Here is a 27,718-nt window from a genome sequence, read left to right as displayed (position 1 = left end):
AGAAATATCAGAACAACAAAGTGTCAAATGAAAGAAACATAGAACATTTGGCAACAATTCATCTTCATTTATCAGATGATGGTGGAAGCATCATGATATGGAGCTGCTAGTCTACAAACTGTATTAGAGCCTTACACGTCATTAACAGAAACATGAATGAAGTAAAACTTACGAGAGGATTATAATAAACCTGTAAAACAGGTAAAGACAGAAGCTAAAGGTACCCCTTCTTTTTAAAATAGGATGTCCTATAAGCTCATGGTCAAGTGGTCATACACTTTTAGCCATATAGTGTCTCATTCAAGATAAACAAACCTGTTACACCTAGTACGTAATGTGTATTAAAAGCATCTGTGTTAAAGTGCATTATGAAGCTCATTATAAATCCTATAAAAACAGGTTAAAATAAGACTTGGCCTTACAATAATGATGCTTAAATATAAACTAGCATTACAGTTAACATGCTAAAATGCTAACTAGCACTACAGTAAATGCAGCTCAGCAGCTAAGACACAGTAGTTTTGATCCAAAGATCATTGGTATAAGCCCACCACCACCACAAAGACCATGCACAGACTTTAGCACTGCCATCTTTCTGCTACATAAACTAAACTTAAACAGCTTTGATTTTTTCAGTTACGTATTTACACTTCTTTTGGCTCCACAAAGAATCTTCACTTGATGGAGTGAATCTGAGAGCTTTAGAGTGTGAAATAGAATCTACGCTCACACCAGTAAAACCTGCTGGTGAGTGATGGAGCTCTGTTCTCTGTTCTCTGAAACGTTCTACTTAATTCCACAACAATAATAATACAGTCGTGACTTACCGAACTCGCCCGGGACGGAGATCTCGTACAGGCACGTCTGGCCTTCGGTGTAGTTGCGAGGGTAGTTGGGGGAGAGCACCGTACCCTCGGATGCCGTCGATCTGCTTCCACATGGAGCTGAGGGTGAAAAATAAAAGCACATGGCGTGTATTACCAGTCAGTTCCACAAACAATTAATACAATCAGTAATTATTATTTATTTATTAGGATTTTAATGTCATGTTTTACACACTTTGGTTACATTCGTGACAGCACAAATAATTACTGCTTACACAAGATTCATCAGTTCAAGTTTTTTAAACACAGTCATGGACAATTTTGTATCTCCACTTCACCTCACTTGCACGTCTTTGTACTGTGGGAGGAAACTGGAGCTCCCGGGGGAAACCCACACGGACACGGGGAGAACATGCGAACTCCACACAGAAAAGGACCCAGACTGCTTCACCTGGGAATCAAACCCAGGACCTTCTTACTGTCACTGCCGCCATGCAGAATAAAATCAGTTTCAGAATTTAAGATATTAACATAATTTGTTAAAGATACATATTATTTTGTGAGCGATTTATTAACTTTAACTACGCTGTCCCAAGTGAACCCAAGTGGCCATGTCTGTGAGGAAAGACAGAATGAGATATCACCTCCATGCTGCTGCCATGGTGCTTACCATTGCTTCTAGTTACCATTTTTAAAATGGCTTGTGAGGTATTTTATAATTAAAATGACAGCTGACCCACTATTACGCATGTTTAAAAAAAACCAGCTTGAACTGGGATTCAAATCTTTCCCCTGATTCAAAACATTAACGTTTCACATACATTGACGTTCCCCAGTTCTTGGATAAACACGCCGGCTCCAAAGAAATGAAAACTAGACTTGCAGAAGATTTCAGACGTGCTGAGAATGAAAATGAAGGTTCAGAGGGAGGTGGGTATGTTTAATTTAAAGAGGTGTAATAATCTTCCCATTAGGATTATAAACTGGTGAGTGAAATCGGCGGCAAAATCTTAGTTTACACGACACTGTGGAAGATAGATCACCAGTCAAATAAAAAGGAAGTAGAATTGTTAGTAATCAGGAGCTCTGTTATATTTTTATTTATTTTATTACTAAAGATTCTGTGGCCCCGTGTTTGTGTATTTTTACTCCATCTGGCCCCCAACAACAAAAGCAGAAAATGAAACATATCCAGACTGGGTTGATGCTAAAAGAAAAAAAACATTTAAATTTTCGGAATTTAGCAGACGCTTTTATCCAAAGCAACTTACAATGATCAATTAATACAATTCAAGCAAACTCAGGGGCCCAACAGTGGCAACTGGAACCCTATTTTGACCCTATTGTGCTATAACCCCCGCCCCTGATTGAGGAGAGCGAGACACACGCACACTCTAACACGTAAGCAGTACCTGCACCTGCACGAGGCGAGTTCTCATGCCAATACCTTGTGCACGGAGAGCCACACCCTGATCAGCTTTATTCCTCTGCTCTCTGCAGACGCCATCAATCAGCCAGCAGAGGTCGTAATTGCATCAGTTATGAGGTCCCTATCCGGCTCCCTACCCGGATGCACAACGGCCAAACGTTGTTTATATAGCCGCCCAGCCCAGTCGGATGGCAGAGCTGAGATTCTATACGATGTTTTACCAACCTTTTGATTGCTAGTCCAGTACAAAGCAAGAAATAAACAAAAAAACTGAATCTTAACGATGCTGTGAGCATGTGAGCTAAAGTGACATGCAAATATTTTATTTATAATTATGTGATAATCAAAAATAATTGGATTAGATTTTACTCTCCAAATAGTATTTAATACACTGTGTGTTTGTGTAACTGGGAACAGAAAAAAAACAAAGCTTTTATAATTTTAATTGCAAAAAAAATGATTTATGGATCAGAGGAATTTGGATGTTTCAAAATGAATGGTTCATTGGCATTTTGGCTGTCTCATTATTTATGAATGTACTCTGTGGCTAAAGAGTTTGGTGGTTCTATATCAAAAGAAACCAGATTAAGAAGTACAAAACAAACAAAACATGAGAATTAATAATAATTAGAATGAAAAAGAAGAGTGTGTTCTGACTCTTTTAAGGCAGCTTCATTCGGACTGGACTGAATAATTAAGAATTCCAATTACTTGTTTGTTCTTTTTGCTTGTTATAGCTTTTAGTTTTAATTAATTTGTGTACAGGGCGGCACGGTGGCTCGGTGGGTAGCACTGTCGCCTCACAGCAAGAAGGTCCTGGGTTCGATCCCCAGGCGGGGCTGTCCGGGTCCTTTCTGTGTGGAGTTTGCATGTTCTCCCCGTGTCTGTGTGGGTTGACCACCAAAGACTGATGGAGGTTTCTGCTGAGTCTGGTTCCTCTCAAGGTTTCATCCTGTAATATTAAGGGAGTTTTATCTTGCCACTGTTGCCCTCGGCTTCCTCAGTAGGGGTTTTTGGTCCGTCAGTCCTGGATGCTGTTAAGTTGCTTTGGGACAACGTCTACTGTAAAAAGTAAAATAAATTGACTGTACGGTTTGACTTTCAGCTCATCTGTCCACAGAAGTTGAAGTGTGAGACACTCCTTTATGTTCAGCTCTACCGTAGATACAGACGTCGATCAGTCTTTTTCTAACGGTAGAATCATAAACACAGACCCTATGTGATGTGAGCAAGTCCTGCAGTTTCATTCGATGTTCTGGATGAGTTGTTAATGCACTCTTGGAGGAATTTTGGAAGGCCGGTCGTTTCTCTAAAGATTTGGGGATAATTACTCTCGCTATGGTTCGCCGAAGTCCTATAATCTTAGAAATAGCCTGGTAATTCTCCTCAAATTGATATAATAAAAATCTAATGGATTTTCTTCTGATGTCTACCAAAATTTATTTTTACTGCTGTGTTTTGTGCTCCTCGTTGGTGGGATTGTGTTATTTTAGTGATGCTGCCGTAATGAACCTGGGCGTGTGATGCCTAATTAAACACAACTGTTGTTTTAATTCAGTTAATTTGAGTATTTAAATAATTATGGAGGCTTTTTTATGTTTTTAATCACACAGCTTGTCTGGTTTTCTTGAAGATGTGAAACATTTGTGACAAACATGTAAGAACAGAAGAAAGGAAAAAGGCAAATAAACGTTTACTACACTGTATGTGTACATACAATATACACTGATCAGCCATAACGTTAAAACCACCTCCTTGTTTCTACACTCACTGTCCATTTTATCAGCTTCACTTACCATATAGAATCACTTTGTAGTTCTACAATTACTGGACCACATCAGTGGTCACAGGACGCTGCCTACGAGGCGCTGTTGGCTGGATATTTTAGGTTGGTGGACTATTCTCAGTCCAGCAGTGACAACAAGGTGTTTAAAAACTCCTGCAGCGCTGCTGTGTCTTATTCACTCATACCAGCACAACACACACTAACACACCACCACCATGTCAGTGTCACTGCAGTGCTGAGAACAATCCACCACCTAAATAATACCTGCTCTGTGGTGGTCCTGTGGGGGTCCTGACCATTGAAGAACAGCATAAAAGGGGGATAACAAAGCATGCAGAGAAACAGATGGTCTACAGTCAGTAATTGTAGAACTACAAAGTGCTTCTATATGGTAAGTGGAGCTGATCAAATGGACAGTGAGTGTAGAAACAAGGAGGTGGTTTTAATGTTATGGCTAATCGTTGTACTGAACTAATTACTGAATTAATGTGTATGAGCCACAACAATTGCAGGTGTAATAAATCAATTACATAAAGAAAATATCATGCTTCCAACTTTGCAGTAACAGTTTGGGGAAGGCCCTTTCCTGTCCTAGCATGAGCATGATTTTAATACTAGTTTGTGTCCAAAGTGTCCAAACTAGTCAAGTGTCCAAAAACTTTTGGTCATTATAGAGTACATTAAATTAAACTAAAGAAAACCCTGTATGTACGATAAATGGCTCAGAACTGCATATAAACAACTCCACTAATAAACTGGCGAGTCCTTGACAGACGTCTGGAGAAACTTTCGGCCTGGGCTATGTTTAACAAAGGCAACATGAGACATAAATAAATGAGACGCGTCTGTCTGACGGCTTTTAAAGGCGCAGAGCGGTCATTAATCACTCAAGGCCACATGGTGAAGCCGGACTTGTTTGCAAGGGGACCTGAATTATGGTGCCGCTGTTAGCGGTGTACAGTCGTATATCAGCTGTCCGCCTGGAACTCCACGCACAACAGCGTAATTATATTAGCCAGACGACTCAAAAGTGGCACGGTGTAATCCTCCAACGTTCAGTTCAGCAGCGAGTGAGAGTCGCAACACTGAAACGCAGCAGTAAAAATACATGTATCGTTAAAAAGCTGTAATCAGCAGAAGAAAAGCTCTCAAATTCTATCGACTTACAGCATCATAAAAGTGACGTTTATAGTCGTCGGCTACACTCAGCGAGCGACCCTGTCTGGTTAAGAGCAGCAGGTACACACACACACACACACACACACACATTTACTTTAATCATCTATCATAAATAAAGTCATGTCAGATGTTGATTGGTGTCATGATTAATCGTTAAAATTGACTTGACTAGAATGCTGTTCCATATGGTTTCTTGGATAGTTTCACCAGTTTATTAGTTCAGATCACTTCATCAGCATGACCACCTTCCTACCTCTGCAGCCGGGCTCAGGACCGGCCTTGTTGGCAGAGAACAAACCGAACACCCACCACCGGAACCTGGACGGAGCAAATCGAGGACCTAATGAACCCTCAGCTCGATCTCAACCAAATGAGAACAGCAGGCATGGCGCGTTAAACATAGAGAAACACTGTCGAGCAAATTCAGAATCCACTCCAGTACATTTCTTATTAATCAGAGCTCTCCGCTGCTGAGAGAATTAGCTCCGGAATGAAAAGTAGCGAGTGGTTATGAGTGCTTTCTGCTGGAGGAATGAGGAGGCTGGGATATAATCACCAGGAGACGAATTATTAGGCATGTCTAAAAAAAAAATCACTTATGGATAATAATGATGCTCAGACTGAGGCAGCAGGAGCTCTGATAAATAACATGATTTACCTGATGCTAGTAGTGTTCCTACTCATACAGGCTTTAAAGAATATACACTATGTGGACAAAAGTATTGGGACACACCTAATTTCAGCCATAACAACTGCTAATAGGTGTAATATTTACTCATTTATTTGTGTCATTTTATGGTCTGCTTATTGTATCTTGTCTTTATATTTAGGCTCTGATGTATACTTTCATGTTTATTTTTATGGCTGTGAGGAAGATTAAAGACGTTCTTGTGTAAGAATTTCTTTTATGGTGTTTGGCAGATTTCACAGATTGGGTACCAGGTGTAATAAATCAGTTATATAAAAAAAATCATTAAATGCTTTCAACTTTGCAGCAATAGTTTAGGGAAGGCTCTTTCCTGTTCCAGCACGACTGTGCTCTTATGCACAAAGCAAGCTCTATAAAGACATGAAGAAAAGCTCAGTGAGTGCAGTTCTGAACTGTAATCATGCCATTTGGAGCCACAGGTAACATAACAGCGTTATCATCGTCATGATGATCATTATCGTCATTGTGATTGTCATCATCATCATCATCAGTCCCTAGCTTGTGTCTGGATGAGCGTGATCTCGTAACCAGTGAGCTGCTTTGGGTGCTACAGGATTCCAAAATGAATTGATAATAATAATAATAATAATAATGATAATAATAATAATAATGATTATTATTATAATAAATTAGTAATCAAAAGACTTAAAAACAATTCTTAAATAAAATAATAAAATAATAATCATAATACATTCTTATTTTTCTTTACTGAATTTCCATTGCAGAACCTCAGTAAAATGTAAATAAATATAACATATAAATATTAAAATAATAAAATAATTAAGAATAAAATAATAAAATACTGGTAATAATTTTAAAATTAATAAAAAAAATAATAATGATTTATAAATTAATAATAATAATAAAATAATAAGTAATCAAAAGACTTAAACAATAATAATAATAAATGAATAAAATAATAATAAAAATAATAAAATAATAATAATAATAATAATAGTAGTAATCATAATAATAATAAATAATAAGAATAAATAAATGAATTAATAATAATAATAAAAAATAAAAATAATAAACACATTCTTATTTTTCTTCACTGTATTTCCATTGCAGAACCTCAGTAAAATGTTCATTAGTCACTAATTTACGACTAAACAAAAACAGTTTGTGAGCAGACGCAGAGTTTTGGACCATATGGCTTGTTAAACTGTTTTTGTGGATCCATCGTTTGTGCCGGTCAGAAAGGTCTGTCCCCACGGTGCGAAACAGACGCGCTACGGCAAAGCTTCTTCATTTCAGTGCAGCCATGTTTGGCTGGGAAACATCTCCAACTCCCAGAGCAGAGCTACAAAATAAAGCCGAGTCTCCCTCCGGAAAGCAGAGTAAACGCTTCCAGCTCCGGTCCGTACCGGTGAGGACCAGACGCGTCTCGTATTCGCTTCACTCAGACAGAAGAGTCCGGAGTCGTTGAGCTGAACCGGGTGAGTTAGAGCAGGAAGAACGCCGGCGTGGGCGCGGCGGGTGGTTCACACGACTGAGATGAGAGCCATTATCATGTGTTACCAGGAGATACGGTCAATTTCACTGTCCTGAAAACAGTTCCATCAACGTCATATAGACTGAAATCTCAATCCTACATACAGCTTTTAGTTTACAAGCTCTGTGAAGTGTTGTTGAAAGTAAGTAGACGCACCTTCTAATCAGCAGATTTGACTATTTCAACAATAATATAGCCACCAGGTTAATCAAATCTAATGTTTTACCATACAATCATTATCGATAAACATTTCCAGTGTAATAAGGGATAGTGAAAAGCCTACCGACTTTTAACATCCAACTTTCACTATATGGCCAGAAGTATTTGGACACCTGACCATGAGCTTGTTGGACACCACACATGAAATATATGTCCATATTTGGTCTGTGTGAAAACCCAGTGATCTCTCTACATTGACTACGTGACGCATTTTACATCATCCTACCCTCCCGAGAAGAGGGCGTGTCTAAATTCTTAGATTCCTTAAAATGCTCCTACTGAGGCGCCTTAATTCTAAGTGATGATCTGACTGAATAACGAGGGAGCGTCCGACGCTTCCTCAGTGCTGAAGGCAATCCCAGCATTCAACAAACATGCCGGACGGATGCAGAGCCACCAACGGAGTTCTTTTCAAATGTAAATAAATTCTTGTTGATTTGTAATTTGTATAAAGGTGTAATTATACAAGTGTCGTTTATTTGTAAATTCAGGCTCGTCAGGGACAGTTTAACCGTTTTCGGTACATGCAGGGAGACGTTAGTTGGCGTGCTGTCGGGTTGTGCCGCCTCAGCACCTCAGCCCGTTGGTTTGAATGGCCTGAGGCTAACTGTGTTAGCTCAGTAAGCTAAAACCGCGCTGACGTAATAGTTGTTTGTCTTATTAGAATCCTCTCTACTGAGGCAGCTGCTCAGGTAGGTAGTAGGCAGCAAGGCAGCTCACTAGGTTTTCACAGTAGACCCATAGTGTACACTGAGAGCACACTGATAGATCCTCCTAACACAAAGCCAACTGTGGATTTACTCCTACGGTGATGAGCGTAATCAGTATGGAAGGATCGTTCAATACACTTTGACTTCACGCACAAACTGCCTGTCTGACAAACTGGCGTCTGTCCCGTAACATACGGTAACTGCAAACACAGATTTAACGTTGATAGCAGATGAAAATGTAGCGTGTGCTGCAAAGCTAAACGGCACATTTAGAAAAGCCATCTGGAGCAGAAGAAGAGGCTGAGGAGGAACAGACGCCGTTTGGGTGCGAGCCAAAGTGTTCGAATCTTAAATACGCTATATGGCCAAAAGTATTTGGACACCCGACCTATTTCAATCACTCACTCACTTTCTTAACCGCTTATTCAATTAGGCTTGCCCCAGGGGGCAAGGCTCACAGTAACACCCTGGACGGGGAACCAGTCCATCACAGGGCAGACACACACAAATACACACCCACTCACCTATAGAGCAATTCAGTATCTCCAATTAACCTGACTGCATGTTTTTGGACTGTGGGAGGAAACCAGAGCTCCCGGAGGAAATCCACACAGACACGGGGAGAACATGCAAACTCCACACAGAAAAGACCCGGACCGCCTCGCCTGGGGATCAAACCCAGGACCTTCTTGCTGAGGCGACAGTGCTACCCACCGAGCCACCGTGACGCCCTGTCCTATTTGAAAAGCACATTATTTTATTATGGTGATCGCTATGTGATCTTTTTGGCTATAAGTATGTCTGTGGGAATTTGTGCCCATTCAGTCATTTGTGTGTCTATTTTGTTTCGATTTAAAGTGCAATAAATCATTAGTTCGTTGCAGGCGTTTTTGGGCTGTTACATAAGGGCGGGAGGGAGGGATGGAGGACTCTTACCCTGGCAGCTGGGCAGCGCTCTGTTCCACTCAGGTCGGTTGGTCATGCCCATCACGCAGGTGAGGGTGGAGTAGCCCTGCAGCTGGTAGCCTGGCTCACAGTGAAATGTCAAACTAGAGCCCAGTTTGTAGTCGTTGCCCAGTCGAGATCCATTCATCACGCTGCCCGGATCAAAACAAGCCTCCCTCAGTTTGGCTAAAGGGGGGAAAACAAAAAGACAGAAGAGTTTTAGATTAACAAAGTCATTTTTCAGAGCGCCGGGACGCTTCAGGTTTTCAGGAGAAGCTCCAACGTTCGATCAGGTCCTCGGCGTCTCCAGCGTCCGGGTAAGAAAAGCAAACAAGTAAACGTTATAGCATTGTGCTGCATGTGATTACTGACTTTAATAGCAAAGGTTTTGTCACTGCAGTCGTGCTAGGAACATGCCAGAAGCACAGACGCTACTTTTATAGTTCTGATCCACCACCATGACATGAAAAATACGGTGTTATGATCTCCATCTCCTCCCTCACGTTCTTAGCAAACAAAACACCAGATGGTAGAGGACGACCAATCAGAGATGCATCCTGTTCTATCAGACCTGCTGAGAAAAATATTGTGTTTTTTATCTTTAAAAACAAGATTAGCATTTTTTAATCAAATCAGGAAACTCACTGTTGCACACGACTTTTAACGATAGATCAATAAGAGATCCACAGTTCTTCACTCACTCACACGGGGGGTGCTGGAGCCTATCCCAGCTCTCAACGGGCGCCGGGCACACAGATACACCCTGGACAGACGACAACTTATGCCTAGTTCACACTACACGATTTTTGCCCTGATTTTCGCTCGCCGTCTGGTCGGCACTAGATTTGCCGGCTCGGGAGCAACTTGGCATTTACTCGCTATGTGTGAACTACTCAACAACTTGATCTGAGTGGCTGAAGATAATTATCTAGCATGTCAAATATCTGGATCTGAGTCACCTAACTGGCAATGAGTGCTATGTCAAACAGCCAATGAGAACGCAAGATATGGTGTGAGGGGAAACACAGGAGAGGAGTGTAAACAGGTGGGACAGGGGTGTAATATAGTTTCTATCAGATTACATCAGCACACACAAGTTTTACAGTATTTCTGACCTTATCGTTCTCTACAAAACATAATACCCACGCTGCATTGCAAAAACTATTTATTAACCTCCAACTCACTACAGAACAATCCATGCTGGTCACGTTGCCAAATCCACTCAGATTCATTTATTTTTTCTCCTTGATTTTACGCTGCACATAAGCACACAGACTTTGATCGCTCGCTACTTGTTGACGGGCATTTTTGAACGTGGTATCATTAAACCCCTCGTCACTTCTCGCATGTGTTTTCGAGACTAAACGCACTGTAGTTCGGGAGACCAGAGAAGCTCACCTGAGATTCCAGTTGGTAAAAGATGGTGTAGTGTGAAACCCCCTATCGCTGATCACACCGACTTAAAAGACTCCCGATTACAAGAGATCCAGTCGTGTAGTGTGAACTGTACAGCAACCTGACGACTTGGAAAGTCGTGTAGTGTGAACTTGGCATAATCCAGGACACACTCACGTCCCTGCAGTGCACGAGCACCAGGTTGAAAAAGAGTCTCGAAGAACGCTCATGCTGGAACCCAGAGATCCCAGGCTGAGATTATCTGCTGTATGTGATCTGACAGACCCGGATAATTAGGCAGTAATAACTAAACGAAGTTTACTTGAAGACCCGGAGCTAACCGCACTCTGTTTTCAAACTTCGAAGGAAAAGACGGGCACTTCACTGGCACGGTTGCAGCAGGCAGAATCTCAGCAGTTGGGACCTTCTGGTGGTTTAAACCCATGCAGATTCAAACACTTATGTTGTTCTCATCGCACAGCCAAGCATAAAATGACAGAATAAGGCAGAATAATCAAGCTCATTGCAGGCTGTCTTTTTATCTTAGTGAAGGTAGATTAAAATAAGTTTTTTAATATGCAATTTCCTACTGGAATACCAGATCTTTTTGGCTGTTTAGTAATAAACTGAACAGATTAATAGCGGTATATAATGTAGTATACAGAGGAAGAGTTGATCTTATAAAATATTATAGGCTGGAAAAGTGGGTGGACAATTCTATTTATTTATTTAATAGGATTTTAACGTCATGTTTTACACACTTGGTTACATTCATGACAGAACAGGTAGTTACTGCTTACACAAGATTCATCAGTTCAAGTTTTAATGTCAAACACAGTCATGGACAATTCTGTATCTCCAGTTCACCTCACTTGCACGTCTTTGGACTGTGGGAGGAAACCGGAGCTCCCGGAGGAAACCCACACAGAAATGGGGAGAACATGCAAACTCCACACAGTAAGGACCCAGACCGCTCCAGCTGGGGATCAAACCCAGGACCTTCTTGCCGTGAGGCGACAGTGCGGGAGCACAAGCGAGCTGATGCATGTCGCAATTTGAATTAAACATGATTCCATGACAGGACGGCACAGTGTCGCAGTGGGTAGTGCTGCCAGTACACAGCAGGAAGGTCCTGGGTTTGAGTTCATGGTTGGGCAGCCAGTGTCCGGAGTTTGTATGTTCTCCCTGTGTCTGCATGGGTTTCGTCCGGGTGCTCCAATTTCCTATCACAGTCCAAAGACGTGCAAGTGAGGTTAATTGGTGAAATTAAATTGGCCTCATGTATAAGTGTATGGGTGTGTGTGGGTATGTCTGCCTTGGTGGACTGGAACCCTGATGGGGTGTTTCCTGCCTTTCGCCCAATTAATCAGACCCACCACGACCCTGACCAGAATAAGTAGCGCTAAAACAGGCAATAAATGAATAAATAAATACATTTGGGTTGCATATTTTCCCTTTTAGCCCATTTCCAGTGACCCACTACATTCTTGTGCTGCTTGCACCACCCCACACTGGCTGAGGAGAGCTGCCGACCAGCACCCACCCCGTGTGAAGTCACCAGCCACTTCTTTATACCAGCCAGCAGAGGATTCTCACCGAGACTGGTCAGAGAGTAACACTATTGCACTGGTGCTTCGAACAAACAGCAGAGGTCGCATTTGCAGTGTCCATAAGCTCCATCAGACACTGCCATTTGTGTCTGTTGGGAACCCGGCCCTGCCGATAGCACAGCCAAGACGTGAATTGTGATCTCAAACCATGTGCTAGTGTTTTAGAGGCTTTATAAACTCCTTAAATTATGTTCTAGGCTACAATGGACTTCTTATGCTTTTAAAAATATGATCTTCTAGTTTATTTTCCTATGATTTCTGTTCAGACGTGCCGTACCTTTGTACTCCAGGTGGAAGCCGGTGTAGCTGACCGATCCGTCGCTACGAAAGGCGATGTGCATGATGTTGGAGCTGCTCTCGATCTTCTCAGGCAGCTTGCTGTCTTGAAAAGTCCCAATCAGATGGCTGTTGGTGTGAGGCCCATCGTAGATGTACAGGAAGTCGTAGTTGGGCTCGATGCTAAAGCTAAAACAGCAAAACTGCACTTAAAGTAAGAAAACAAATTGTGAGTACCCTATTTTTTAAAATTCTATTCATTTGTTTTTCCCAGAAGGCCTGGCTCAGTGTTTCAATTAGTCCAGTTCCTGAATGGAGGAACTTTTCAGTCGGCAAAAGCTGTAAAAAATAAACGATCCACCTCAGAGTCAATTCCAAACAAAAAATGACAAAAATCCTTATTCTGTTTTATTTATTTATTTATTTAATTTATTTTTCCCTGAAAGATGGGGGTCTTAAGGTGAGTTGAAGTGGACAGCAACATTTATTTTTTGATGAATGTGAAATGTAAAAATTCTACTCCTGGTTGAAATGAATGAACAGTGTTTTATCTTTTCCTAATTACGTGAGGAGAAGTCTTTCCAGGTACAAAGTCCTGAATTAATTGAGTTTTGTAAATCCCTCAGAGATTAAAGGATGAAAAGCTGATGGGTCAGTTTAATTTACTTTCCCAAGACAGATTCACACTCCGGTGTGAGTGGCAATGAGACGCTATATGGCCGAAAGTATTTGGACGTCTGACCTTACGCTTGTTGAGTGATCTCTGTGTTTTTACAGATCTCATTTTTTTTTAGCTTTAATAGCAGCCACTCTTCTGAGAAGGCTTCTCACAAGATTTTAAAATATGTCTGTGGGAATTTGTGTCCATTTAGTCAAAAGATGACAGCATTTGTATGGATGGGCACTGATGTTGGTCATGATGTCCTAAGTTGATGTTTCGGTTCATTCCAGAGCTGCTTAGTATGGCTCAGTATGGAGGTCAGAGTTCTGTGCCGGCCGCCGAGCTTTTCTTCATGTCTTTATAGATCTTGCTTTGTGCACAGGGGCACATTAATGCTACAAAGGAATGGGCCTTCCCTAATCTGTTGCTGCAAAGATGGAAGCAAATAATTTCCTTTATATAACTGATTATTACACCTGTTAGCAATTATTGTGGCTTAAACACATGAATTCAATAATTAGAAGGGGCGTCTCAATACTTTTGTCCATGTAGTGTGTGTGTGTGTGTGTGTGTGTGTGTGTGCAGAACTGGTGGTACCTGATGAACGCCAGTGAGATAACATAATCCGTGTGCACTGTGATGAACCAGTCGCAGTCCTTGCTGTGTGGGTACGGGTGAGGAAAGTTTGGTGAGAGGATGAATCCAGATGAGCCGGTGATGTTGCCCCCACATGGAGCTAAAAAACAAAGAGAAACAAACAGGCAAACCCTGTAATGAACTGGGATTCATTTAGAGAAACTTCTGCAGTTTGTTTTAGGGAGAAATTGTACAAGACAAATGCAGAGACGACCAATCAGGGTTTGTAAATCATCAGTGTTTTAAGTTCACTAACAAAAACACAGAAGAATGGTCATACAAACATACGTACAAATATCTAAGCATACATGTATACATACACCGATCAGCCATAACATTAAAACCACCTGCTTGTTTCTACACTCACTGTCCATTTTAACAGCTTCACTTACCATATAGAAGCACTTTGTAGTTCTACAATTACTGACTGTGGTCCATCTGTTTCTCTACATACTTTTTAACCTGCTTTCACCCTGTTCTTCAATGGTCAGGACCCCCACAGGACCACCACAGAGCAGGTATTATTTAGGTGGTGGATCATTCTCAGCACTGCAGTGACACTGACATGGTGGTGGTGTGTTAGTGTGTGTTGTGCTGGTATGAGTGGATCAGACACAGCAGCGCTGCTGGAGTTTTTAAATACTGTGTCCACTCTATTAGACTCTCCTACCTAGTTGCTCCACCTTGTAGATGTAAAGTCAGAGACAATCGCTCATCTATTGCTGCTGTTTGAGTCGCTGCCCACGGGGCGCTGTTGGCTGAATATTTTTGGTTGGTGGAATATTCTCAGTCCAGCAGTGACAGTGAGGTGTTTAAAAACTCCAGCAGCGCTGCTGTGTCTGATCCACTCATACCAGCACAACACACACTAACACACCACCACCATGTCAGTGTCACTGCAGTGCTGAGAATGATCCACCACCTAAATAATACCTGCTCTGTGGTGGTCCTGACCATTGAAGAACAGCATGAAAGGGGGCTAACAAAGCATGCAGAGAAACAGATGGTCTACAGTCAGTAATTGTAGAATTTCATAAACAAATTAAATCACTTTTTTACATCGTAACCTTCCAGTGCGTTTTTTCCAGCGTCGTACCAACTTTTTAATGCCGTCAGCAAAAAATGATTTGTTGGTTGAGCGTGTAGCCGCTGATGCAGCTCTGCTTTCACACTGAACATTTCATTTTAAAACCATTGGCTCGGTTTTAGTGTTGAGACTCCAAACTGAGACCACATGTCCGAAAAAATTTGTGCCCATTCGGTCAAAGAAGCATTTGTGAGGTCAATTTCTCAATTCATCCAGTTCCTGGACGAAGAGACTGTATGGACATTTTTTTCCAATCAACAAAAGCGATATTCTCTTTCCAGGCTGTCAGAATGAATGATCTTGTAGTGACACTTTGTGATCAGAAAACTCAGACAGAAAGAGTCTCTTCAGCTGGATTGGGGTTTTTTGTGGATTCTCACATACAGCACAAAAGCGAGCCACTGATGCAGCGCTGCTTTCACATCATCATCATCACATGAAAATCTTCTTCCCCTTAAAGCTTCTTTGAGCGTCCAAAAAGGTGGAAATCAGATGGAGCAAAATCCGAACTATAAGCGTCTCTCAGTCTCTCAGACTCAACTGATTACTCCTCCTCTTACTACACCCTCACCGCTCATAACCAAAATATAAAAGTGCGGAAACTTTTTGAAGATCCCTCGTCCATAATCATACATACATGCATATACAGTACATACATATAATCATGAATATTTTCATACATACATACAAACATATAAACATACAGACATATAAACATGCAAACATACACTCACTCACTTTCTTAACCGCTTATCCAATTAGGGTCGTGGGGGGTGCTGGAGCCTATCCCAGCTTTTCAATAGGCGCAAGGCACACAGTAACACCCTGGTCCATCGCAGGGCAGACACACACACACACACATTCACCTATAGGGCAATTCAGTGTCTCCAATTAACCTGACTGCATGTTTTTGGACTGTGGGAGGAAACCGGAGCTCCCGGAGGAAACCCACGCAGACACGGGGAGAACATGCAAACTCCACACAGAAAGGACCCCGACAACCCTGCCTAGGGATCGAACCCAGGACCTTCTTGCAGTGAGGCGACAGTAAAACCCACTTAGCCACCGTGCCAACATTTCAATATAAATGCATATATACATATATACGTACAAACATACATATAAACACACATATATACAGTACATACACCCATGCATATAAACATGCAGACATACATAAATTCATAAACATATATACATACATACAAACATATACAAACATTTTAATATTTTATTATACTGATTTACTATACATATTTATTATTAAATGTATTTTTTAGGGGGGCCAAAATTTCCAAATTGAAACGTCTGCATCACTCTGACGACCAAATATTTTCACTAACTGCGTCTCTCTGTAAAATCTCAGCGTTTCCTCACAACCCTCCTGCCTCGGTCCGAACGCTGACCCCGCACTCCATTAGATATTTCTGTCAACAAGATTTATGATTACACCGCCTTCTGACTCCTGAAAGTCTGTGACAGGTGTGAAAAGCCTGAAATGAGGTGCGCTCGTTACCCCCCTCGGGGCTTCAGGTGGAAGTCGTGCAAATTGAAAAATCTTACCGATGCAGGTGGGGGGGCTCGGCTGCCAGTAGTAGCGGTTATCCACTTGAACGCAGGTGATTCGGGACTTGCCCTGCAGTTCGTAGCCTGGGTCGCACACGAAAGTCATGGTGTCACCGGGCTCCTTGCCCTCGCCGCTCCGGGTGCCGTTCATGGGGGTGCCCGGGTCCCTGCACGCGGTCGCCACCGAACCTGCCGAACACAAGCAGCGGAAAATGGTCTATATGGTCTAAAGTATTGGGACACCTGACCATGAGCTTGTTAGACATCAGGTTCTAAAACATGCTCCCTCTTTCTTTTGTAATTTTATTATCATCCTCTCTTCTGTAATGCCTTCCTCCAAGACTTTGGAGTGTGTCTGTGGGAATTTGTGCCCATTCAGGCACAAATGGTTATACAAGGTGTCAGGCGTTCGCATATTTATGACCATAGAGTGTATAATTTGTTCTATTTAATGCTACACGGACCTTTTAAGTATGTTTTATAGAGGGCATTTGCAGATAATGACTCTCACTGTGGTTCGCTGGAGTCCCAGAGCCGTAGGCAGGGTTGTATAACCCTTTCATATCAAACACATCAAACTCAGTCCTTAAAATTCAATAAGTTGTCAAGCGGAATGTAGTCGCTTTAATATCATCCACCTATCTGGGAAGCCTTCCTACAAGACTTTGGAGTGTGTCTGTGGGAATTTGTGCCCATTCAGGTACAAATGGTGTCAGGTGTCCGCATATTTTGGACCATATAGTGTATCATTTCTTCTATGTGCTTCTATTTAGTGTTACACAGACCTTCTAAATAGGTTTTTTAAAGTGCATTTGCAGATTGTGACTCTCACTATAGTTCGCTGGAGTCCCAGAGCCTTAGGCAAGGCTGTATAACCCTTTCATATCAAAATGGTTTAACAAGGTGTCAGGTGTTCACACATTTTTGACCATATAGTGTACCATTTCTTCTATTTGCTGGTGTCACACAGACCTTTTAAATATGTTTTATAGAGGGCATTTACAGATTGTGACTCTCACTATGGTTCGCTGGAGTCCCAGAGCCTTACAACAAACATCAAACTCAGAGAGCAAAAGTGTAAAAACACCCCACAATTCTCCTGACGCTAGACCAAGATCAAGACGTTTCCAGCAGGCCCGAGCACAGCCGTCTTTAAAATTCATGAACGCCGCCATTGTTTTAAATTCAAGCAGCTTACTGGAGAAGTCGATGGCAAATCCAGACTTGCTGATGTAGAAATCGGTCTCGAACTGGATGGTCACGATGTTCAGAGTGCTGTGTATCCCATCAGGCAACAGCGAACCGCTCACTTCCCTCAGCAGCATCTCGTTCTCGGGTTGGCCGTCCCAGACCTTCAGGATGTCGTGAGACGCTTCTGTGTCGAAAGCTAAAAACTGCAGGCTGGAAAAAAAAAGAATTAATTCTATTATGCTTAATAATAGATATCAAGTTCTTCTAATCTAATCAGGCTGAAATACAACATAGGTGCAAAAGTATGTAGACACCTGTCTTAATTTTCAAGTTCTGTTGTTAAATTAAAATTTAAAAGCTGGGCACCATTAGGTGGATGAGCCCCTACGGTTATGAATTTAATGAGGTACCTGACGGTGTTCCCTGAGTCCACCTCGATGCTCCACGTGCAGCGGAGGTTGTTGTCGTAAGGGAACGGGTATCCGGGAGATAAAATCCTTCCAGAAGATTCACCTCTGAAACTTCCACCACACTCGGCTACAACAGATCAGAAGGAATGTGTTACTGCTCCGTCAGAAGCTGGTCAGGTTACTCTCAGATGAATCATTTAGATGATTTATGATCTAAAAAAGTCACTGTCAGGAATTTAGAATCACAGAGGAGCTGCTGCAGTGCTGAAGTTTCGAAAGTATTGAGACGCAGAACAATCAAAAGTAATACAAGTGCTGATTTACACATGCAATCAAACGGTGTGTGTGTGTGTGTGTAGTGGGTAGAACTGTCTTTTCACAGCAAGAAGGGCCTGGGTTCATTTCTCCAACCAGACACCCAGGGTCCTATATGTGTGGATTTTGCATGTTCTCCCTGTGTCTATGTGGGTTTCCTCCAGAGCTCCGGTTTCCTCCCACCCAAGTTCAAAAACACACAGTCAACTGGAGCTACTAGAAACAGTGTGTGTGTATGTGTGCCCATTTCTTTCCATTGCTGCATTACTGTACTCTTACTGTACTGCTTTATCCTGGTCAAGGTTGTGGTGGGTCAGTTTTTTCCAGAATCACAGGGTGTGATGCAGTAACACACCCCAGACAGAACGTCGGTCTATCTCAGGGCTTCGGCCAACTCCTACTCAGACATAGTCAATCAAGTCTGTGTGTACAAGCCCGACCGGTCAATAGCACTACTGGGGATTTGAACCCTGGATTCCAGCAGTAGTGGGAGCAGTAGTACTTCGACTGCTTTTGTACTTAGTGGTCGGTACAGCAGATGATTCGTCCACATTCGTTTTGGCACACAACCCTTCTATTTACCGGGTTTGGGACCAGCATTAAGGGGGCACTGATGTATGTGTCGCTCCCCATTGGCTAGGTTCGAATAACACAAAGTGCCATCTGTATTTATTTCTTTATTTATTAGGATTTTAACGTCATGTTTTACACACTTTGGTTACATTCATGACAAGACAGGTAGTTACAGGTTACACAAGATTCATCAGTTCAAGTTTAATATCAAACACAGTCATGGACAATTTTGTATCTCCAATTCACCTCACTTGCACGTCTTTGGACTGTGGGAGGAAACCGGAGCTCCCAGAGGAAATCCACACAGACGAGGAGAACATGCAAACTCCATCTGGGAATCGAACCCAGGACCTTCTTGCTGTGAGGCATCAGTGCTACCCACCATCTGTATTTGTGAGCCCAGCCTGGGATTCAAACCTGTTTCCGGCAGCGCGACTCGTATCAATACGCCACACCAGCTCACAGTGAAGGATCTTAAACTAATCCAATATAACGTCTGGCATGCAGAAGTTGTGCCGAAGCCTTATTAATGATAACTGCGTCTTACTACGACCCAGCGCTGCAACATTTTCCTCGCGCATGTCGTCGTGGGTGAATGCCAAAGCCATTTACAGATTGGCAGAGCGTCTCCTAATAAAACTCCTCATTTAACCCACTGTTAATTAATGATAAGAAATAATGCACATTATACAGGAGCCGAGGAGGCAGGAGAGCACAGTGTTCATCAGGAAGAAGAAGAGCTATAATAATAAACATCATCAGGGCTCGTCATAAACATCCAGTTAAAACCCACATATGGAGCATTAGTGTTTACAGCAGCTAACTCTTAATTACATTACACACCAGCTTCTTCACAAACGACACAAAATAAGCTGTGTGCAAACGTTCAGCGATGCTTTAAGCAGCTGCGCTGTCAGGTTCATCGTGATGTAGGATCATAACGGGGTGAAAGCTCAGAGAAAAAACCTTATAAATGAATACAGCTCTGATTAAGACTCATTAGTGTGTCGCATTGGAGGACAAATAATTACAGGCGGCATCGATTCTCCAGAGGAAGACGCCTACATCCAAAATACCAATGAGTCGCTCGGGTCGGCGGCTGAAGAGGTGGAACATGGATTTCCTATAAGTTTGTTTTGTTTGGTGAAGACAGTCATTTTTTCTGAGTCTAGCGGTGCTGATTGTTACAACACAAGAGGTCAAGCGTAACAATCCGTGCTGAATACAGTGTACTAAATAAAGTGCACTAAATAAAGTGTACTACCTGATTAGTTCAAAAGACCAAGTCGACTAACGAGCCCAATGAATCTAAAATAGCAGACGCCTATTAATAAAAAAAACACATTATTAAAAATCTATGGATTTGCTGTTGATACAAACCACATTTCGAGAAAAGTCAGGACAGAAAGTGAAATGCAAATTAATAAAGAAAGGATTTATTTGTAGCTGAAAGCATGTACAAAGACCTTCTTTATTTCCTTCCTTCTCCTGTCCTTCCTTCTGTTGTCCTTTCTTTTTCTGTCCTGTCCTTCCTTCTTACCTTCCTTCCTTCCTCCCTTCCATCCATCCACCCATCCACCCATCCATCCTTCCTTCCTTCTTACCTTCCTTCCTTACTCCCTTCCATCCATCCACCCATCCATCCATCCATCCATCCATCCATCCATCCTTCCTCCCTTCCATCCATCCATCCATCCTTCTTTCTTACCTTCCTTCCTTCCTCCCATCCATCCATCCATCCATCCATCCATTCATCCATCCATCCATCCATCCATCCATCCTTCCTCCCTTCCATCCATCCATCCATCCATCCATTCATCCATCCATCCATCCTTCCTCCCATCCATCCATCCATCCTTCCTCCCATCCATCCATCCATCCATCCATCCATCCATCCATCCATCCATCCATCCTTCCTCCCATCCATCCATCCATCCATCCATCCATCCATCCATCCATCCATCCTTCCTCCCTTCCATCCATCCATTCATCCATCCATCCATCCATCCATCCATCCTTCCTCCCATCCATCCATCCATCCATCCATCCATTCATCCATCCATCCATCCATCCATCCTTCCTCCCTTCCATCCATTTATCATCCATTCCTCCCTCCCTTCCATGTTATATAAGTGTGTTAAAAATAATAAATAAATAAGAAAAATAAAAACAGAACACACAGATGATGCAATGATGGTCGGGTTACAGAAGCACCAGAGAAAAGGTCACGTCCTTAAATAAGCAAACATGGGTAAAGGTCGCTCTGTTTAAAAAAAAAAGTAAATAACCCAACACTTTAAGAACAGTGTTCTGTACTGAGTAATTAATACACAGATATGTGCAGTGATTAAACCAGAGACCACAAAACCGCAGTCTTGCTGTACAAAGAAACAGAAGGTGTGTGAAGGTGTGATAACAGTCGCTGAGTGTTCAGGCTATCACACACTTAATGATAATGAACGACAGTGAAGGCTGTGTGCTCAGTCCACTGCTGTTTACTCTGCTTACGCACGACTGTACAGCAATGCACAGCTCGAATTCCATCGTTAAGTTTGCAGACGACACAACTGTGGTTGGACTCATCAGCAACAACGATGAGTCAGCGTACAGAGAGGAGGTACAACATCTAACGGACTGGTGCCAAGTCAACAACCTGTCTCTGAATGTGGATAAAACCAAAGAGATGGTCATTGACTTTAGAAAGACACTAAGGGACCACTCCCCACTGCACATCGACGGCTCATCTGTTGAGATCGTCAAGAGCACCAAATTTCTCGGTGTTCATCTGGAGGAGAATCTCACCTGGACCCTTAACACCAGTTCCATCACCAAGAAAGCCCAGCAGCGTCTCTACTTTTTGAGAAGACTGAGGAAAGCTCATCTGCCACCCCCCATTCTCACCACGTTCTACAGAGGAACAATCGAGAGCATCCTGAGCGGCTGCATCACTGTCTGGTTCGGAAATTGTACTGCGTCGGACCGCAAGACTCTCCAGCGAGTAGTGAGGACAGCTGAAAAGATCATCGGGGTCGCTCTTCCATCTCTCACGGACATTTTTAACACCCGCTGCATCCGCAAAGCTCTCAGCATTGTGGACGATCCAACCCATCCATCACATGGACTTTTTACTCTGCTCCCGTCTGGGAGACGATACCGCAGCATCCGGACTAACACAACCAGACTGTGTAACAGTTTTATCCCTCAAGCAATCAGACTTCTAAACTCAGGACTGTAAATCAACTGTAACTGTAAATCAAATTTCCTCCGGAAATTTTCTGCTGCCACACACTGATCTGTATTGACTGTTACTTGCATTTTTGACTGTTACTTGCATTTTTGCACACCTCTTGGAAATGCACAATAATTTCTGCACCTTACTTGTATTTTGCACCATATTTACTTTTTAGGCACCTTATCTGCATTGCCAATTTTACGCTGCTAATGTACAACATGTCACTACCTCAGGAACCATTGTACCATCTATTCACCATCATGTACTAACACTTGTCTTTAGTCCTGTCTTCTAATTACTTGTTTAGATTAGGGATAATTAGGAATATCTTTTGTAGTTATTTATTATAGGATTTTTTGTATTATTGTTGTATTTGCACTGTTTTGTATTGTCTTGCACTTTTTGTACCGTGTTACACCGTGATCCTAGAGGAACGCTGTTTCGTTTCAATATGTACTTGTATGTAGCTGAAATGACAATAAAACCTCTCTGACTCTGACTCTGACTCTGAATGAATACCTATGCAGGAGGGCAGCTGGTGGTCCCACGTTCGTCTCTCACCCGTCATACACCTGAGCTCCGGGCTGCCGTGAAGAGTGTAACCGGGGTCACAGTGGAACGTGACAGCGCTGCCCGCAAAGTGACCCTGGTCACTCACTTTAGAGCCAAACTGAGGCACACCGGGTTCATCACAGTGGGAGAGCTCGAAACCTGAGGGAAGGACACAGGACAAAACATTGCTTAATAAAGACAATACCAGGTTATATATAGTTATGTGTATGTATGTAAGTTTGATTAGTCAGATTATCACTCAGAATTAAGGCGCCTCAGTAGGAGAATTTTAAGGAATCTAAGAATTTAGACACGCCCTCTTCTCGGGAGTGTATTATGACATAAAATGCATCTATGTTTAAAGAGCATTAGGTTTCAAGCAGCTGCACGTTGTTCGCTGTTCGAATAAAGTAAATTGCGTGACGTTGGATCGATCCCTCGGTTCTCCGGCGGTCGTGTGCCGTACTATAACTGCGCTAACAAAATACACCTGTTAATATAGTAACAGAGGTTTGACCTAAAGGAAATGGCAGGGTTAACAAGAATATTAAACCAGTGTCACAGCAACCGAGTTTTAAATGTCGCCTCGACTCAGCGGAGTGATTATCCTCGAGTTAGCTGTATATAAATCTGATAAAGGTTGCTCCTTATAACAGAGTTTAGAATTAATCCAAAACCTATGCTAATACAGCTAAGAATAACATGTATTTAATCACTATTATTACTGTTATTGAATATTCCAGCATGACTGTGTCTGTGTGCACAAAGCGAGCTCTATATAGACATGAAGAAAAGCTCGGTTTAATGACCTCAGCCTCACTGACCAACTCTGGAATGAACTGGAACATCAACTGAGGCTTTCTTGATTGACATCAGTGCCCAGATCATACAAATACTGACATCTTTAGACTGAATGGGCACAAGTTCTCTTAGACATACTTCAAAGTCTGAGAGCCAGGCCTTCCCATACAACATCCAACAATCCAAACTCTTGTGAACAGACTTCCTAGAGGAGTGGAGACTGTTATGGCGGGACTCCACATTCATTCTTATGATCCTCAGCCTCACTGAACAGATTTGGGATGAACTAGAACATCAACTGAGGCTTTCTTGATTGGCATTAGTGCCCAGATCATACAATGCTGACATCTTTAGACTGAATGGGCACAAATTCCCTCAGACATGCTTCAAAGTCCGGTTTTATTGCTTTAATAAGATAGAGCCAAAACATCAACCACAGTGAAATTGAATCTAGAGACTCAACTGGGATGAATAGGAATGTTGATTGAGAGTCAGGCCTTCCTAGAGGAGTGGAGACTGTTATGGCAGGACTCCATATAAATTCCTTTACATTATAGTCTGAGAGCCAGGCCTTTCCATACAACATTCAACAATCCAAACTCTTGCTTGAAAGACTTTCTAGAAGAATGGAGACTGTTATGGCGGGACTCCATATAAATTTTTTTACACTATAGTTTAGTCATGTCCAATTATAAAGTGTGCAGTAGTGACCACTTCTTTTCACCTGCACTGGGCGGGTTCGTATGGAGATCCGTATCGCGCACGGAGAGTCACACACCAATCTCTAATGTTCCCCATCTCTCTGCAGCACCACTGATCCGCCAGAAGAGGTCGTAATGGCAGCCGTTATGAAGAATCCCATCCGTATTCTCACTCTTGAACAAGCCAATCGTTGTCCGTATAGCCCCCGTGAGTTCTAGCGTGAGTCCCTCTGTGTACTAAAGTTCTAAAGTACACAGGATGGAAGCGTCTCCGGTTCGTCAGTAGCATTGAGGCTTCAGATGAACGATTATGGTTGATTTCTTGTGATAGAATTAAAATTGAATTGTTAGAATTGGATTCCTGAGGTTCCAGCAGTCAGTAGAATTCATTACGGTGATTTCCTCCGACGCGGACCGTCCTCGGGGACGCCGGCTCCCGACGGCTCCGGCGGAGCTCGTCTTCCTCGCACCCTTTCTAATGAGTTAATTAGCTGTGAGGCTCGCTTGTTAAAAACGGATTAACTTTCGATAGCTGGGACAATATTATTTGTGCTCCTGTGTACCACAATTACCTGCGGCTACTGAAACACATCGAGAATGACATTCACTCGTAATTAATTTTAATGACTCCATATAAACATGTGATGGTTATCAGTCGGGTTTTTACATGCAGGGTCGAGCTTGAAATCGTCAGTGCTTTATAGCGCGGCGCTTTTAAAGCTCACGGGTTCCTGTAGCTTGAGAATCAGGACATGTTTACTGTTTATGTACATGGTGCAATGCTGTAATGTACGTACACACTCACTCCGGATCCCAGAGGGCATCCAACAGTCTTGAATTGCACCTTGTAGCAATGCTGTAGGTGTGGGATGCAAACTACTGCTGCATGTGTCACAATTAGTGTTCATTTATTCATTTATTTATTTATTTATATATGTACATATATATATATATATATATATATATATATATATATACAGTGTATCACAAAAGTGAGTACACCCCTCACATTTCTGCAGATATTTAAGTATATCTTTTCATGGGACAACATTGACAAAATGACACTTTGACACAATGAAAAGTAGTCTGTGTGCAGCTTATATAACAGTGTAAATTTATTCTTCCCTCAAAATAACTCAATATACAGCCATTAATGTCTAAACCACCAGCAACAAAAGTGAGTACACCCCTTAGTGAAAGTTCCTGAAGTGTCAATATTTTGTGCGGCCATTATTATTTTCCAGAACTGCCTTAACTCTCCTGGGCATGGAGTTTACCAGAGCTTCACAGGTTGCCACTGGAATGCTTTTCCACTCCTCCATGACGACATCACGGAGCCGGCGGATATTCGAGACTTTGCGTTCCTCCACCTTCCGCTTCAGGATGCCCCAAAGATGTTCTATTGGGTTTAGGTCTGGAAACATGCTTGGCCAGTCCATCACCTTTACCCTCAGCCTCTTCAATAAAGCTGTGGTCGTCTTAGAGGTGTGTTTGGGGTCATTATCATGCTGGAACACTGCCCTGCGACCCAGTTTCCGGAGGGAGGGGATCATGCTCTGCTTCAGTATTTCACAGTACATATTGGAGTTCATGTGTCCCTCAATGAAATGTAACTCCCCAACACCTGCTGCACTCATGCAACCCCAGACCATGGCATTCCCACCACCATGCTTGACTGTAGGCATGACACACTTATCTTTGTACTCCTCACCTGATTGCCGCCACACATGCTTGAGACCATCTGAACCAAACAAATTAATCTTGGTCTCATCAGACCATAGGACATGGTTCCAGTAATCCATGTCCTTTGTTGACATGTCTTCAGCAAACTGTTTGCGAGCTTTCTTGTGTAGAGACTTCAGAAGAGGCTTCCTTCTGGGGTGACAGCCATGCAGACCAATTTGATGTAGTGTGCGGCGTATGGTCTGAGCACTGACAGGCTGACCCCCCACCTTTTCAATCTCTGCAGCAATGCTGACAGCACTCCTGCGCCTATCTTTCAAAGACAGCAGCTGGATGTGACGCTGAGCACGTGCACTCAGCTTCTTTGGACGACCAACACGAGGTCTGTTCTGAGTGGACCCTGCTCTTTTAAAACGCTGGATGATCTTGGCCACTGTGCTGCAGCTCAGTTTCAGGGTGTTGGCAATCTTCTTGTAGCCTTGGCCATCTTCATGTAGCGCAACAATTCGTCTTTTAAGATCCTCAGAGAGTTCTTTGCCATGAGGTGCCATGTTGGAACTTTCAGTGACCAGTATGAGAGAGTGTGAGAGCTGTACTACTAAATTGAACACACCTGCTCCCTATGCACCTAGTAACACTAACGAGTCACATGACATTTTGAAGGGAAAATGACAAGCAGTGCTCAATTTGGACATTTAGGGGTGTAGTCTCTTAGGGGTGTACTCACTTTTGTTGCCGATGGTTTAGACATTAATGGCTGTATTTTGAGTTATTTTGAGGGAAGAATAAATTTACACTGTTATATAAGCTGCACACAGACTACTTTTCATTGTGTCAAAGTGTCATTTTGTCAGTGTTGTCCCATGAAAAGATATACTTAAATATCTGCAGAAATGTGAGAGGTGTACTCACTTTTGTGATACACTGTATATATATACTGTATATATACACACATATGTACACATAACTAAACAACAATATATATCCCAGCATTTGGTGCAGCACGACTTCTCTCACAAAAAATTTCAAATAAGGCGGATGAATGTGGAGCAACCAACGGAGTTCTTTTCTAATGTAAATAAATTCTCATTGAAGTTTAATTTGTATAAAGGTGTAATTATACAAGTGTCGTTTATTTGTAAATTCAGGCATCAGTAACAGTTTAACCGTATTCAGTACACGGTGGGAGAGGTTAGCTGGCGTGCTAGCGGTTTGTGTCGCCTCGGCCCGTTGGTTTGAACAACCTGAGGCTAACTGTGTTAGCTTAGTAAGATAAAACTGTGGTGATGTAATCGTAGTGCGTCTAAATAATCTGCCTTATGAGTTCGATGTCTTTTTAGAATCCTCTCTACTGAGGCAGCTGATCAGGTAGGTCGTAGACAGCAAGGCAGCTCAGTAGGTTTTTAGACAGACCCTATATGGCCAAAAGTATTTGGACACCTGACAATAAGTTTGTTTGATGCCCCTTTTCAAAAACCTCTATGTGATCTTTTTAGCTAATACAACAGACACTCTTCTGAGAAGACTTCTTACGTTACTTAGTATGTCTGTGAGAATTTGTGCCCAATTAGTCCAAATCTGACAGCACTGGTTGGGTCACGGCAGGGCCGGATCCATCGAGAAACACTTCACACCAGGGTGCCAGTCCATGGCCAATCATGTCTGTGTGGATGCACAGCTAGCCAGCAGGTCTATTTTGTAGTGGTGGGCTGGTGCCACCCGAGCGCCACTTG

General features: G+C 42.4%; 1 protein-coding gene across 1 annotated transcript in view; it reads right to left on the bottom strand.

Moving 5' to 3' along the window:
* csmd3a (CUB and Sushi multiple domains 3a) overlaps positions 1–27,718 on the bottom strand; it is a 323,290-nt gene that overhangs the window by 148,111 nt on the left and 147,461 nt on the right. Inside the window, exons 24-31 of the mRNA XM_062985995.1 lie at positions 22,768–22,959; positions 18,129–18,255; positions 17,726–17,928; positions 16,525–16,716; positions 13,836–13,974; positions 12,579–12,766; positions 9,288–9,482; positions 828–944 (exon numbers count right to left, since the gene is read on the bottom strand). Coding sequence (XP_062842065.1) covers positions 828–944; positions 9,288–9,482; positions 12,579–12,766; positions 13,836–13,974; positions 16,525–16,716; positions 17,726–17,928; positions 18,129–18,255; positions 22,768–22,959 — 1,353 coding nt within the window. The remainder of the gene's footprint in view (positions 1–827; positions 945–9,287; positions 9,483–12,578; positions 12,767–13,835; positions 13,975–16,524; positions 16,717–17,725; positions 17,929–18,128; positions 18,256–22,767; positions 22,960–27,718) is intronic.

This window comes from Trichomycterus rosablanca, chromosome 23 (genome assembly GCF_030014385.1).
Source record: "Trichomycterus rosablanca isolate fTriRos1 chromosome 23, fTriRos1.hap1, whole genome shotgun sequence".
Classification (NCBI taxonomy): Eukaryota; Metazoa; Chordata; class Actinopteri; order Siluriformes; family Trichomycteridae; genus Trichomycterus; species Trichomycterus rosablanca.
This window is presented reverse-complemented; position numbering and strand designations above follow the sequence as displayed.